This window comes from Coturnix japonica, chromosome 3 (genome assembly GCF_054131305.1).
Source record: "Coturnix japonica strain WE chromosome 3, WE-NBRP24, whole genome shotgun sequence".
Taxonomy (NCBI): domain Eukaryota; kingdom Metazoa; phylum Chordata; class Aves; order Galliformes; family Phasianidae; genus Coturnix; species Coturnix japonica.
The window spans coordinates 88,527,626-88,544,792 of NC_140665.1; the positions used below are offsets into that span (position 1 = coordinate 88,527,626).

A 17,167-nucleotide genomic window follows, 5' to 3' on the forward strand; every position below is an offset into this window, starting at 1 on the left:
TCAGTCATCTTTATTACTCTGAATACCATTTAATGTAACTCCCCTGCAATGTACAAGGGACACTGGAAGCCAGATCTAGTTGCTCAGAGCCAGGTCCAGATAGGTGAAAATGATTACAACTTGATCCTTCCCACTCTCCTGATTCTTCTGTAACTCATTTTATTCAAATTTGACCTGCCACTCCTACCCCTCTCAGCATTCACTGCCCCTCTTATTCCCTGTTACATGATATTATACACCATTTGACAGAACTAAAACAAAAGAAGATATTTTTGTTACTACTTGTTTGCAGGTAGGGCGGTCACATATAAGCTCTCAAATATTAAAGAAAGTGCAGCTACATCAAAATTAGTCTGAAATCTGTCCCAGATTTTATTACATATTATAATCAAACCAAATCCCACATATGGCTACATGATTTCCTGTCACCTTCCCACTACAAGCCATATACATTAACAGACAATAAAATTTCATTAGACCTTTATTCCTAATGTTAATGAGGTTTTCAAGAGCTCTGCTGTACACTGAAGAAAAATCACAGGGCTTTTTGTGAGGAAGAAAAAAGCAACAGGGTTTTGTGTCTGAAGACTGAAAGCTCCACAGAAGCTGCAGCTCCTTCAATGATTTTGATATTCAAACAACTGAAGCACTACTGAGTTAGAGAAGTAATTTTTCTTACAATGTACAAGTGCATAGCTCATGCCTTATTACAGACTGAGGCAATTTCAAACAGCACAAGTTTAAAACCTTAACACAGAAATGCAGACCATCAGAATTTCCATTGAAGCATTCACTCTGGAGCAGACAGGCATCGCAGTAACACATAAACAAACAATAATACAGATGTAATTAAATTAACTCCCTCACACGAATTCTTCCAAAGAAGTTTTTCTAACAGCTAGGAACAGAATTCAACTTTGGACACTTTGGTCTGTAGCAGCCAGCAATACCCTCAAAGTGTGTTCCCACACACACAGTTGGGCACATTTCAATCCAGGCAGTGGGTAAGCACAAGCAGAGGTTAGGAGCAGGCCCTCCCTCCAGTATTTCCAGCAGTTACTATAGCAACTTTGTCAGGAAGCACTGGAAGAGGCTGGAATTGGTCTGTCCATTGGTCTACGCCAGTGGCCTTGGTATTTCCCCTTCACAATAGCCTTAGAAAATGCCACCACAACCAACACCACCACACATACACAAGTCCTGAAGACAATAAGAACAAACAGTGATGTAAAGACAACAAGTGATAACTGCTGTTAAGTTCAGTCTAAGTATACAAGGAATAGGCAGCAGAATTTTCATCACGTTGAGGGGTTGAGGATCTATCAGTATGTGCAGGAATATATTACCACACCTTCCATCTACATTTCAAGTTTTCTGTGCATCCTCCTGCAGGGCAACATCTGTTATCAGCATTTGCAGCAAGACAGTCACTGATGCCTGGGTCACATGTTGCAAAAAGTATGATGTAGCAAAGGACATTTTGTGCTTAGTTGAAAGTTTGCTACGTCATGCTGCAGAATGGCACCGAGTCAAAAGGATAAGAATGACATCACTTACAAATAACAAAAGCCTTTACATGTTAACAATGATGTAGCTCCAGAGTCCCTCAACATATACTACAAAACAACTAAGTTTTGCAAACATGGTATAATACATCACATGAGAATATAGGAGTTTTTGGTAGAGATAGATGTTTCTAACAATACATGCACAAAAGTGCATTTAGTCTGCAAATTACAGGGTGGGACTTTACTTTTGTAAAGCTTAAACGAAAACTCTGCTTTGATGGTTTAATCTTCATGATTAACATTCCTTCTTAGGATACACAATGAGAAAAACTATTTACAATACTAGACTGAATTATGACAACCTTTCAGGACATTCCCAACTGCATTTACAGTAGTTAAAGTGTGAACCAGAACAGTCAGCAGAACGTGACCCTAAGTACAGAAGGCTGCTTATATAAGGAAGAAAGATAAAATATTGTTGGAAATGACTAGATGACTTCTGTTACATGCACCTTGTTCCAGTCTTCTAAGTATTAACTCCTCTGTAATCAACTATATCTGCATAAAGCTAAAGTAATAAATCAGTAGTATGGAAAGCACCTCGCACCTCCAGAAATTCTGCAATCCCTAAACTCAGTGGCTACAAACAAAAAACTAAAGAAGAACAATAACCAGTATGGCCTTTTCTAAAATAGGCATCATACTTTCCAGGGTAAATACAAAAGACAAATTAGAAGCGTCCATATAAGTACAAATTTTCTTAACAAAGATGTATATGCGTTTAATAAAAATGAAAGTAGATCCTGAAAAAAAAAAAAGTTAAACAATACCTACCAATTGTGTACATCAAGACAACATTCCCATCATAACCCAAACCAATTATAATAGTATGTGATATTTAAGAGCTCTTGGAACCCTATTAATAACAAGTCTCCCATCATAACTTAAAGAGGCAAACAGCCATGGGTCTGCTGAGGACCACTCAACTGCATATACGCTATCTTCATGTTCTTCATAGGTAGCTATTACACTGTCCTGAAGGGGCTCTTTGATCCTATAATTAAAAAAGAAAGAAAACAAGAAAGAAGAAAGTAAGCATCCATCAACACTCTTGATTTAAAATGCAAAGTTAAGCGTCACTAACACCTGGAGCACAAGTTCCTATTTAACAGCACAGTAGTGTGGGTTCAAGGAAGTACCCTTCTACACCTGGTGTCTGCACATCTGTACATTTCAGATAACACAATCATGTAAAGTATAAACAACTATAAACATGCTATTCTCAACTTCATTACAGTTTTCCATGTCTTTCAGTACCCACTTGAAGCATTTCAATCTCTTCCACCCTTCCTCTCATACTTCAAGCATCAAAAGACAAGTGTTGTTTTTTCCCTTAATCAACAGCTTTTCCTCATCATGGTCCACCTTATTTGTTGCCAACTGAATTATTCAAAGCATATAATCTCTTACATGAGAGCAGGCAGATAAGTTTTGGTCCTTGACACTGTGCTCTCTCCTGTGCTGCAACCCTGGACCCATTCAGAGTAACAGAAAGGAAATAAAGGCACCCCTCCAAGCATGATCATTTTTCCTTCTTCTCATCCCTTTAGTTATAACACCAGATGCACTAACAATGCAAATTCTCACTTATTATCACATAACTTCACCTCTCACTACCAAGTTCCTAGTCATCCACATCATCACGAGAGACAGACTTACTCTCTTCTGCAGTGGAAATATTTCAAAACTGATTCAGGCTAGTCTTTAAATTTCAAACCATTCAAGAGTCAATGGCTGTGCTCTGCTAGTTGAGAGCAGCCCTTCTCTTCCCCAGACACAGAACCACTCCCTTCTTTAAGGGCACCACAGTACATTGTTTTGTAGCTGCAGGGTAGGTGAGTTTGTAGGAAGACCTTACAGCTCCCTTCCTCCATAGAGAATCACTCCTGCCTCACAGCGATCAGCATCCACCCGCCTCCCTGAAAAAGACTTGTATTACAGCCGCAGTCCTGCCTGCAGAAAGCAAAGACAGAGGGCTTTGCAAACTACCAATCATTTAAACAGATACTGCTGTTGCAGAAATGAAGTGCTGATCACTCTTTGCCCTTTATCACTTCCCTCTGGAAGTACACATCCTTACAATCACAAAGCACACACAGCATTATGTTCAAATTGCTTGCAGGATATCACTGGTCCACCTAGCCGGCCTAACCAGCTGTGAATCTAACATCACAATTAAAATTCAATTGAATGTAATGAACGAACCAAATGCAGTCTGATACTACAGAATAGCTTCAAATATTTAGTTCCAAGGTCTATTATCATTTACTTGTGCTGCGTTTAAGGTCAACTAACAAAAAGGGTGCTGGCACAAACAACATACAGCCTCTGGCTAATTACAAAGAGTAGGACTGTTCTGCAATTCTCCTGAATGCGTCCTTTACTACAAACCATCTAACAGCAGAGAGCTAATAAACACACATATGCAGACACTTCATCTCCCACAATGTGTTTTTCTAACTTCCTGTTAACTGACATGCCTGGTTAACTGAAAGTTGGTCATGTCCCTAGACAGCAATGAGCCTCATGCAGTGCTCACCCACTTAGCCAGAACTCCATTATTCTGAAGGTTTCAAATGTCTCTCTGGAAAAGCAGGGGAGTAATGCATGGTGAATATTGCTGTCAGGGGACATGACCGACTTTCAGTTAACCAGGAGTCTCAGTTAACCAAAGGTTGGATAAACAAAGGACAAATACGCCTCTAACTCACACTAATTTGTGTATCTTCCAATAAAGCATTTCATCTAAACAATACAGTTTATCTGATTTATTTCACAGAATTCATAGTGGAATGAGTGTTTAAGGCAGAATCATATAGTTTGGTATTGCCCTTTATAACGACAAAAATTAACTGATCTTTATTACTGTCTATACATTTACTTTCATACTCAACAAGACCATTTTTTACCTTCCCATACAAGAAAGTATGCTATCACATGGTTCTTCAGGTCACATGAGATCATTTTCTTTTATGGCTGTTTAAGCAGGTAAGGCCTACTTATTTTTTTAGCCTACTTATGCACATGACTGGCATAAGTTTGGAAAGTTGTCAAGAATCTAAGAAAATCCTAATGGAAGTGATCAATTGATGTGAAGGAGAGAGATACTATAGAAGATAATCAGAAGGAAAAAATAATCTCAATAACACAACTCATGAACAAGACCTGAAACAACCTGTCCAGAGGCATTCTATATAAACACTATGAGAGAAAAGAGACGCATCATTCAATTCTGTAATGGGCAATAAACCCAAAAGGTTTCTGCAAAGTGGGATAAAGAGCAGAATTCATTTTGTGCATCTGAAAGATTGCCCAAAATAATTAGAAAAGCAGAAAGAGGTGGTTTTCTCTTCCTCATCTCTTCAAGACAGATCACTTTATCCCATGCTGACTCTTTCAAAGAAAACACCCCAGATTCATTTGCATTTTAGCGATGTGAGCACTTTCCTGGTAATCCAAGACTAGGCTGGGGATACAGGTTTTGATGCTACATGAATCTAGGATACTTAAAAGTTATTCTGTTTCCAAGTCCCAGGGCTAAAACTATTTACTCTTGATGAATTTTTGTACAGCTTTTGCTTCTTTTTTTTTTTTTTTTTTTTTTAATCTGTTAAAGAATGAACTCAGAATCTTAATCCCTCAAATACTAAACAATTTGGTTACTGCAAGAAGGTATACACTTAACAGCTATGACACTGACATTTATTTAGTCAAGGCAACAAATACTTAAAAAGAAGAACAAAGTCGCATGTATAAAAAGATTACATAGAAAAAGATGTTGGTGACAGCAAATACTAGTGGAACACAAAGAAAAGCTTATGTTTTACATCATTTTTACTACACAGATAATTAATTTATGTGGGCTTTGTTTGGCTGGCTTTTTTTTTTTTTAAAAAAAAACTATCTGCTAAAAATTCATTAGCAGAATTATAGAATTGTTTAAGTTGGAAGATACCATAAGAGTACCAAGTCCAACTCCTCTGCAACAAATAGGGAGACCTATAGCTAGATCAGGTTGCTCGGAGCCCTGACAAACCTGACCTTGAATGTCTCCAAGGATGGCACATCCACCACCTCTCTGGGCAACTCGTTCCAATGCTTAACATAAACAACTTCTTATATGTAATCTAGATACCACTTCTTTCAGTTTGACACCATTTCCCCTTGTCCTGTAAAATCAGACCCTGCTATAGAGTCTGTCTCCTCATTTGTCATGGCTCCCTTTAGATACTGAAAGGCCCCTCCGGTCTCCCCAGAGCCTTCTCTTCCTCCAGGCTGAACATTCCCAGCTCTCTCAGCCTGTCCTCTCAGGAGAGTTATTCCATCCCTTGGATCACTCCCATGGCTGTCCTCTGGACATGCTCCAACTGGTCTATGTCTCTCCTGCACCGAGGAATCCACATCTGGATGCAGTGCTCCAGGTGAAACCCTACCAGCACAGAGTAGAGACAAGATCACCTCCCTCCGTTTTGCCCTGCCGGCCATGCTTCTTTTGATGCAGCCCAGGATATGGTTGGCTTTTTGGGCTGTAGGGGCATATTGCTGGCTCATGTCCAGCTTGTCATCCACCAGAACCCCCAGGTCCTTTTTGCCATGGCTGCGCCCAATCCTTTCATGCCCCAGCTTTCATTGACAATAAGAGTCTCCAAGACTCAGGCACAAGATCTTGCACTTAGAATTGTTAAACCTCATGAAGTTCTCCTTGGCCCAGCGCTGGGTCCTCTTTAACATTCAGCAGTTTGAGACTAACACGATAGACCTTATAAGTGTATTTCTTAACACTGTATACATAACATAGCAATAATTTTAAATACTATTATTTCATGTAATTTTATCTGAGAAACCATCCATTCCATAAATAACAGCTCTCAAAGAGGTAGAGGTACAGATTGCTCTGACTGCTGATTCCTAGATAGTGAAGTCTGACAAACTTTATTTGATGAGCACCCTTTGTAATCACTTGTTAAGCCTGGCAAGCTTGGTGAACTATTTTCCTCCTTACTCCAAAATTTTCCCTGCCCTCGAAAAGCTTCGCAACTTTCAAGTTTTCTTGTACTATTTCAAAGATTTTTTTTGAAAGAATTTAGTACCATTTTCTCTTCTTGTATTTGCTCTTGCCTGCATCAACTGACAAGGCATCAAGCTTTTCTGTCATCAAGCACTTACATTAAGCAATGTGTAATCTATACCTACATCCTGCATAAATTTATGACCCATGCCAGGCAGTGCTGAAACCAGACTGATTTCTCTTCGTAGCCTTATTCACACCGCACAACCCCTACCATCTTCTACAAAAGGAGAAGAGTTTTCATTTTACTATATAACACAGAGGTTAATTGCACTACTGACTTGAGAGAGAAGCCTGTTAAGCCTTGGATAATTGTTTTCATGTAGAGAGCTGTTATTTCCAATTACTGCTCATGCTAACAACCACTTACATTTGCAGAGCTAGAGATTCTGTTTTGTCATCATAATGTTTATTAAAGTGTTTTTCAGAGTCACCAAAAATCGTTAATTCCTTATCACAGTAAAGTTAAGGAGGATTTAACATAAAAGTTACTTGAAACAGATGTGAGTCAACAGAGCAGCAAAATGTACGGAGTCCAAAATGCAACCAAAAGAGTAAATGCATTGGACTCTACAACAAGCCTAGTGGCCGTCCTTTCCCTTTAACTGCATGGCAGAACTTTACAACTGCAAGAGTTTGCTTCAGATAAGCTCAGATGGTACACTATTTTCTTTTTTACTCCGTTCAGTAATGCAGAATTCAAAGATTTTTCTACTAGAACAAAATTTCTAAGTATATTAGCTAGCCATTCATTTCATTATAAATAGTGTTTTCTTACACAAGAAACAGTCTTCTGTACTGCTTCGACACAAAAACCTCATCTTTAAAAGAAGGAAATAGTTTTGTTTTGAATATCAGATTTCATATTTGTCATACCACAGTAAATTAATTCATTACCAGATACACTGTACAAAGAAAGAAACAGCAGGGGAAAACTACACCTGGAAATTGCACTGCACCAGATTCGGCCCAGCTTGTTTACGTATCCTATCAAGTGAAGTGTCTAACACCCGGTGTTCTCCAGTACCTATCAGAGTACCTATTTTTGACAGAATGCTGAAGGTTTTCCTTATTTCAGCACAAAGACACAACACAACTGGCGTACTCATCCTGGATGCATTTCACAATGGCAGTATATGCACTGCATGTTTTGGAACAATCAAAAGCACAGCTAGTGAGAAAAGAAGCTCATGAATATGGCTAACAGTAAAAGCAAACTCTAGAGGGAAAAATCAGAAGACTCCAAAGATGATTCAGAAAGTAGTAACTGTCCCTTAAACTGCTCACGTTCTAGGACTGGAAGCATACCCAGGGGAAATAGTGTGTTTTCCTGTTTCTATAACATTTCCTCTTAGTCGCTATGATACAGGCTGCGGAGACCTTTGATATGATGCAGAGAGGCTGTTCTTCCATTTATATGATTGATGGAAGTAACCACAGTAGCAGTGAAAAAAGCAAGAAAGGGACAGCAAACTAGTCTCTTGATCTGTATCAGCAGTTGAGATGAAATGAAGGTCAGTTGTGACAAGAGAAAAATCCTCAGGTAAAGTCCTAGTTTCACTGCTTGCAAAACTGTCTTCTGGTCTTAAAGATGAGATAAAAGATGGACACAGACTCTCAAGGAGTTGGCACGTATGTGGAAAAATACACAAAAGAGAAACTTCAAAGAAAAGTTTCTTATTAGGAATAGAAGATAGCATCTTTTTTCATACGCGTGCTGTCTATTCATTATCAAATAAAAATATTTTCTTAAAAAGCAGGTACTTACTCCAGAAAAGCTATCAGGAATAAACGAGTAGACTACTCATTCTCTCTCTTCCAAACAAACAACAAAACACCCCCTTTTTAACCCAGATTATTATGTGTACATAACTTGATTCAGAGCTCCATTAAAGTGATCTTTTCACTCATCCAGATGACTTTAGGACTGGTCCTCAGCATCACCATCCCCCTTTTCCACCAGTGCAAATATAGTGATTGTGCTCATTTGATAAAAAGAACAGATTCCACCCATAACTGTGAGTAAAGAATTAGGTATTAATTAGAACTACTTACCTGAAAGGTCTGTATACAAAAATCCTAGTCAGCAAAGAATAGCACGTTAACCATTTTAACACAAAGACAAACTATAACCATACTCATAAAACTCAGGAAACTTCATACTTCTCTTCTTGATGCTGTTCCTCTTGGTCACTCAGTTCGTCGTCATCTACCATATGTCCAAATGGCTCAGAAGAAATTGATACCATATTAGACAGAATAACTCTACTATCACTGCTTCCCGTAAGGATCAGCTGATCATGAGAATGATTGTATCTGACATTCCAGACCCTAAGAAGATAAATCAGAAAGAACAAGAGGTCATGTTTGGCAGGTTGCAAGTGCATCAATGTTGTTTAAAATGATTTCCATCTTAAAAACAGAATTAAAAGTTCATCTTTGATTTGAATGTGGTAAGTACGCAAAGTCTCATTCCAAAGACTATTTTTTTTGTGTTTTCATTTGGCCTTTAAGCTTCTATATCATTTGTTTCCTATGGAGTATCTTCAAAACTCAACAGCTAAACTTTAGGGAAAAAAACCAAAAAACAAAAACACACCATGCAGTGATAACCATTTCCTGAGGGTATATGCAAGATTAATGTTTGATACATAAGGAAAATATTTAAGTTCTAAAACTATAAAATCAAACAAAACACAGATTAGAAATCACCTATTAGACAAAAAACTCATTTTCACAATAAACTTTCAATCACAGTTTAAAAGAAAAGAAGGATTATATTTATCTTCAATTTTGATACTTTATATAACAAATTAATACTAGATGCTTTACAGATTGTGCTTCATTATTCTCCTTCCAGTCTTCTAGGAAAGAAAAAACAGCACATACAAGTATTCCTCCTGTTAATTCTCATCTTCATTCCCCTCAAAGTAGCTTCAGGGTTCAGATATCTGGTAAGAATTACTCTAACTTGTATTTCATTGATACAAACTGTTCATCTAGTCTTAACAAGAGCCTGCAAATTTCAGACAAGATATTCTCTTGGCTCCAATCTCAGGCCAAACGGGTATATAGAATACATATAATATACATAATGTATACTTTCAGAAAAAAAAAATGACTGACTTTCTCTGGCTTACAGGATGCAAAGAGTGTGAAAAAAGTGACATATCTACTACTCCACACTGGAAGGACAGATGGCAGCTGCGGCAACCAAAACAGCTCATGTGCTTTTCTGCATATCAGGTGCAGCAGATCATGCTGAAGTCTGGCAGGCACATCTGCATCTCATCTGCACCCCACAAGCCAACATCTCTGCTGTGCTTCTCAAAAGGTGTACCCAATCTCCCCAGTGTTAACAACAGCATCTTCCCAATTAGACTATAAGATTGCCTAAACTTCTTACTGACAATCACACAAGGAATGTTTTCATGTTAAAACCTTTCCTCTGTGCAGAAAAAATGTTATCCAAAGTAGCACAAACGTAGCTTGCATTGTTCCTAAACAGTAAAATAATTAGCTGAATAAATGATACAAGCTATCCACCCACAACACAGCATGTAGATAATTTGTTCTACCAGTGGGAATGCTCCTCTAGCGTCTTCACTGGTTCAGTGACATTTCTTGTGTCCCAGAATTTCACCTTGCAGTCATCTCCACAGCTAGCCAGGTAGTACTGTTTATTGGGATTAAAGTCGAGGTCTCGTACCAGCTGTCCATGTGCATTTTCTATGGAATATATCTGCCTGTAAAACACATAGAAAAAAATTAAATGGTCTGTAAAAAGCTAACTGCAATCCACTGACAAGAATCTGTTTCCCTGGAAACTTGCATAATGCCCTCAACACCCGCTGACCTCAAGTTCTCAGTGCTAGTGCACAGTCTGGGGAAACCCCAACTGTTAACTGCAGAGACTTATGTAGATTTCTCAGCATGCTTCAAAGTTTCCCTCTCTACTTATTTGTATTGAGATCTTCTGGAGCTAAAAATAAATATTAAATCCAGCTGATTCTAGCACAGCACTTCAGCAACCATACAAATATCTGTGACTAACCTACAATATGGTCATACTAAAACTTTTCCATCCCAAAGTAGTTATACCACTTTTATTTATTATGTCTAGCTCTCAGAATCACACAATCATCTGGGCTGCAAAAGACCTTCAAGATCATCAAGTCCAACCATCAACCTATCACTAAACCACTTCCCCTAGCACAACATCCACACACCTCTTATATACCTCCAGGGTTGGGGGACTTGGTCACTTCCTGAGGCAGTTCACAATGCTTCATCACTCTCTGCAAAGAAATTCTTCCTAATATCTGACATAAACCTCAGCTGCTTTAACGCTTTCTCAAATCTCATCGCTTATCCCCTGAGAAAAGAGATAACACCCTTTCCACTGCAGCCTCCTCTAATGTAGTTGCAGTGATGAGATCTCCCCTCCCCTCAGCCTCCACTTCTGCAAGACTAAACCACCTTAACTCCCTTAGTCACTCCTCACAGGTCTTGTTTTCTAGTCCCTTCACCAGCTTCAGTGCTCTTTTCTGAACATGCTTGAGCAACTCAATGTCCTTGCAGTGACAAGCCCAACACTGAACACAGTATTTGAAGCATAGTACCATCAGCACTGCAGAGAAGAGACAATCCATTCCCTAATGCAGCTGGACACACGATTTCTGATGCAGGCCGGGATGCCATTGACATTATTGGGTACATCGCTGGCTCATGTTCAGCCAGCTGTCAACCAGCATCCCCAGGTCATTTTCTGCTGAGCAGCTTTCTGTCTCTTCCATGAGTCTGTACCACTGCATGGAGTTGTTACAAATCAAACAAAGAACATGCCAACAGCCCTGTTGAATGTCATGCAACAGGATTTGGCCTATCAATCCAAACTATCCAGATCCCTTTGCAAAGCTTTCCCACCCTCAAGAAGACCCATAAGAAGAATCTCAAAGTATATCACACCACACCTAGTAATCCTTCTCCTGACAGCTATTGCAGTCACCTAGGATAAATGATATCACCCAGCTGACCAACTTCAAAATACTGCTCAAATTTTGAGAGACTAACGATATGACTCAGGTATGCCTTTCTACCAGCTACTCCGGCAATCAGAATTTTACACTCCCTTCTCATTTCCTAAAACATCCTGATGAGATTTTTTTTTCTTTTTCAAATATAAAATACTTTCCCCTTCATTAGTAGCATTTTCCATTTTGTTCTTGACTGCACTGCTCATGGCAAAGTGCGTGAAGTTTTAAGAAGAAATTCCATTCTCTGGCTACCCTACATTCAGTCATGCTTACCACGAAAGCCTTTATGCCAACTTAACTGTTAGTTTGACCACTTGATCAATTCCTCTCCTTTCCAAATCCAAATATTCTTTTTCACTCTATACAGCAATAAAGCATATATTCAATTTCCCACTTACTCTATAGATTAGTAGGATTACACAAGGCCACACAAATATTTTCTCCAACTAGTCATGCTCTCTTCTCATACTCTTCTACATTTTTTTTAATAATTTATTTATGGACTCCAAATTTCCCTGATATAATCTCTCTAAACATTCATTCAGCCTAATTGTTTTTCCCCTCTGCTTCAAGAGCATAACCAATCTTGGTTAAGTTTACTAATGATCAACTTCTTCCTAGTCTATTCTAACAGTCTTCTTTCCAACTTCTTGTGTTTTCTTCTTTGCTACATTCAATACCATTTACACTCTCTTACAGTTGTCTTAACTGTACTCTCACAGAAGCAGCTATTCAAGATGCTTTAGAAACTCTCCTCTTTGCTGGTATAGCAGTTTCCTGACCTTTATTTTTTTCTGCTCTCACAGAAGTAGCTATTCAAGATGCTTTAGAAGTTCCATTCCCCTCTTTGCTGGTATAGCAGTTTTCTGACCTTGATTTTTTTTGGTGTTTTATACTGCCATAGTTTATATATCTCAGAGTTTAAACTCCAACTTCTAGCCAAGATAGTCCTCATCAAATATTCACATAATTCTAGTCATATTAATTACAGTGTGGTTGGAGATGAGACAATCTTGCATGTATTTCTTCAAGTACATTGCAAACAGCTCTTTGACATAGCCTTGTTCTTTTAAATTTGTTCAAGGGCAGTGAAATATGAACTCCTGGTAAAGCAACTTGAATTTGGTAATACCTGGACTATCTTTGTTACAAGTTATTCAGAGAATTAATTTAATACAAGATAGAGATGTTATTCTCTAACAAGACAGAACATGAAGCAGACTTCACAACATTTAACACCATCTATTAGAAATACAGGGTTTAATCTTAGTGTCCTACATGCTCTATGTTACAAACAAATGAACAGCCTCACCTTTCTCCTTAAACCTTCTCTCTTCATAAATGAGAATACACATATGTATCAAGTTATATTTTTATCTTTTTACAGGACTAAAAAAAATGAACTTTCAAATACAAGAACAGGCACACAAAAGGAGGCTTTTAATCATTATATTTGTATTTTAACTTTTGTTCATTAAATTAAACAAATCTATAAGGCAGAAGCATACAAAGCTGGCAAATATAGGGATTTACTGCAATACCCCTGAGTTGACAGGAACCACCGAGCAAAATTTAAAGTCATCCCCCTTTAAGGCAACAAAAGTTATTAGAAGACATCAGCCTCCTCAGTTTAGCAATAAATTACTATGTGCTAAGGGATAAAGTGTACCTTAAAATACCTTGCAGAGGCTTTAGTCATCATGAAAACAGATGTGCACAACAACACTCCTTTACTTATCAAAACCACAACCACATAGGGAAGAAAACACCTTAACAGGGAGATTCAAAGCCTGAATTAATACTGATGATTTTGATAGATTTGGTAGTTTCATATGACTGGTGTGCTACAGTCTTCAATATACTATAGTATATTACTGTTAAAATCAGAAAAATGAATAGTGAAATCACCCTGTGAACTACCTTCAGAGATTAAAGTTAGCTTTGTACAGTATGCTACGAAGACAACTCATAGCATACTCAGGTCTGATGTTGCATCCTGGCTTTCAGGTTGATACACAGATTATCTTCATTCACATAATGCCTATGCATTGAAGAAACAGTCTCAGAACTAGCACACAGTTCAGTAAAATGCAACATACAAGTCAGATTTAGAACTGAGGGTAAAAAAAAACAGAAAAAGCTTTACTAAACCGTGAATACACCAGTTATGCAATCCCAAACATTCCATCTACAATTGATAGCTCTGCCACGTTTCTAATCTTTTAAAAAAAGTTAGGAGCAACAAAAAATTCCACCTCCTGAAGAAAAGCTTTTTCACTGCTATTGCTCTTTACCTCATGCTTCGTGTATCCCACCCGCGAACAGTGGTATCATTGGCTGTTGCAATCTGTGTACAATTGTGGTGTGGACTCCATCGTCCTGAAGTAAATCTTAATTGTCCTTTCCCTTCTAAGGCTGCAGAACTAGAGAGCTAACAAAGAAACAGAAATTAGCAACGTTTCTAAACGTAAAGTTCAAGTGAAAGTAGTTCCACTAAAGACAGAACACTGCACAATAGCCTAACATTTCAGGCATAATAGACATTCAAAACCCTAGTATAAAAGTGAAGAAAACTAGGAAGACAGACTGATTTTGTATCTGAAAGTAATTTTTACAAAGGCTTACACAGTGCAATGCTTTCAGAAGTATAGTGCTTCTAGATAACATAAATTAAGCAGTTTCGTATCTGTACATGTTGAAACTTTGTACAGACAATACAGACATACAGCAGACATACAGCTGTCTTAAGCCAGCAAATAAGTATATGCTTTCAGTTTCATAATCAGCTACAAAAGTCTTATGAAACATGTGCATTTCCATGTCAAGACGCTGCATTTTATCTACAGGAAAAGAATTAGCATCAAAAGCTCTTCAATAAATGTACAGCAGCATACTTGGTCATCTTGCATGTGATACTCATATTTAGAAGTCTTTCACTGAGAGGCATTCCACACAAGCAGATTAAAGCTCTAGGTTCTTGTTGGATCTCCACCCAGACACAGAATGCATACCTTTTTTTTTTTTTTAAATGTTCAGGCAACAAACAACATGTAGACCTAAGGACAGTGAAGGGAACTTTCATGCATATATGATCCTTGCATAACAGAAGGAAGCGTGCAAGAATCCTTCTGTAAAATCCCAAATGAGCATGAACATAAGCCATCCCACATCTTTAAAGGCAGAAAAGTTTACTATATGACTATGCAATGTAAAGGAAAACATGACAAAGTTTTCCTTTCCAAAAAAATTGCTTTTCTTCAGAATCAGTACGAAAGGGAAACTCTAGTAAAAAAGAAATAATTAACAATTAGGAACAGATAAAAATACTCAGTTACCTCTTCTTAAAAGCTATCAATTGATTCTGCATTAATTTCCCCCAGCGCCCACTGGAGACAGGATACTTTTGAAGTCACTAGTGAAGAAGTAGTTAAATGTTGAGCAAGTCTGGGGTTGGTGAGTACTGTTCATGCTACATTCAAGTATAGTATCAATTCTTAAAATAAGAATAAAATTCTTACCACAGCTTTGGCTGAACTTTCCTGCAAATCCCACAGTAATATGTTATTATCAGCCAGAGAAATGATCTTTTTACCGTCTCCCATTGGTTCCCACATAACACTGTAAAACAAAATAATAATAATAATAAAAATTTTTAAAAAAATAATTAAAAAAATCTATCATTAGAACCAATTAGAGTCTGAACTGGAAAGACATTTGAATTTCGTGGATCCAATCTGTTTCAGCTCCTAAATGATTTTGACTACTGTTTTCTTCAGCTGAAACTGGCCCATAATTTAACTGCAAAACCTGCAACTTTTACACATCATAGACGTACACTATTGCAGTGTCACTTACTTAAACTGCATGACACAAAATAAGGTTTGGTTATGGAATTTTTGTCAACTCTAGAGTATGCATCCTTCTCTTTTCTTTTTAGAGTCCTCTGACATCTTATCAAAATTTGTCTGGAAAAGGAATGTCATCCAGTTTCCTTGGATGCTCGCCTAACTGTAAGATTTCTTTGAAAGCCATACTTGAATTGCTATCCATCCCATATACTGAATCATGAAAAATGATTTTGTCATTATAGCACAAATCACTTTGCATACATACAGAGAACAAAACAAAGGGTTTTACATGCATTTACTACGAGTAATTTAGCTTGAAACCATGAATTGCACCAAAAGACCTCTAAACCTTAGACCTCTGACGCAAACCTCTTGCACTTCAAGGCTGTCAACACAGTTCTAACACACATTTTACCAGTGGTTCTCCATCTGTGAGCTATACGTGAAGGAACAGAAGAAATCTTCAGTACTCTATTTCTAGCTATGAGAAGCAGCACGCACTGCCAGTGGGTAAAGGAAGCACAGCTAAGTGTATGCACAAAAACTCCAACATTTTGTTGGGGATTATAGAAAGGTTAAAAGGATAATACTTGTCATTTGATAAGAACAGGTTTTTGTACTCAATAATTCTAAAAGTTGAGCAATCTTCTATCTCCACAATGCAGTGAAAGACAGAGATCACAACTGATATGAGTAGAGAATATAATGGAGAAACTTTCTCCAGTCTCTGAATAACTTAAGTCTTTGGTCTAACAGTGTTTGACATGCTGTTCTCATCTTCAGTGCATACATGAAGAAAAACTCCTGACAAGCTTCAAGAGATCACTAGAATATCATCAGATATAAACATCCTTGTCTAACTTCTTGCATGAATCAGATCAGTCTTTGGATTGAAAAGATGGAACAGGGTTGCATGAGTAGATGCACTCTTGGGTTAAGCAAGCTCAAGATCATACAGCCACTGGCTACATTCCTAGCTTGGCACTTGATACAGAAGCATTCATAGTGTAATCTCCAAATTTGCAGCACTTCTACCTTCCTAAGACCTAGATGATCCCAGATCCAACCCATGGGACTTCATTCAAGCTTAAAACAAAACACTAGACAAAGGAAATAGCAAAGAAAAAGAAATGGAAAGAAGTGATACACAACCTCTGTCACAACCTCAGCTATGAATTTCCACTCAAAATCCCCTTTGTTTCTTCCATGAACACATGAACAGTTTCATCACTTCTAACGTAGTATATTTAGAGAAACAAGAATTTGGATTTACATACAGATCCATGAAACAATAAAGAGAAGCCAGACTGAGAAGACAGAACCATGTGGGGGAAAAAAAAAAAAAAAAGAAAAAGAAAAAAAAAGAAAATTAATGCCATTCAGATGAAAAGATTGGAACTAAATGAAGGTGTGCTGCTGACTCCTCACACACTGAAATTTTCCCTAAGGCAAAGGAGCAGATCAAAGAAAGGACTGGCTTCTGCATTGCCTGAAACCATGACCTGCTACACTTCACAAGCACCTAAAGGGATAAAATATCAATACATTAGGATCTTCATCTGACCACACAATGAGCCTCCCCCTTTCCCAAATAAAGGGCATAGTTTAGGGATTATCAATTTAAAATACATCAGAATCATCACTTTT

The 17,167-nt window shown here is 37.8% G+C and overlaps 1 protein-coding gene across 12 annotated transcripts in view; it reads right to left on the reverse strand.

Moving 5' to 3' along the window:
• Nucleotides 1-348: 348 nt before the first annotated feature.
• The window catches only part of EIPR1 (EARP complex and GARP complex interacting protein 1), a 59,651-nt gene continuing 42,832 nt past the window's right edge, over nt 349-17,167 (reverse strand). For all 12 annotated transcript variants that reach the window (XM_085543940.1, XM_015859353.2, XM_085543938.1 and 9 more), the window contains 5 exons: nt 15,191-15,290; nt 13,967-14,103; nt 10,215-10,382; nt 8,800-8,967; nt 349-2,562 (listed from right to left, as the gene is read on the reverse strand). In XM_085543940.1, coding sequence (XP_085400066.1) covers nt 2,388-2,562; nt 8,800-8,967; nt 10,215-10,382; nt 13,967-14,103; nt 15,191-15,290 — 748 coding nt within the window. In that variant the 3' untranslated portion in view covers nt 349-2,387. The remainder of the gene's footprint in view (nt 2,563-8,799; nt 8,968-10,214; nt 10,383-13,966; nt 14,104-15,190; nt 15,291-17,167) is intronic.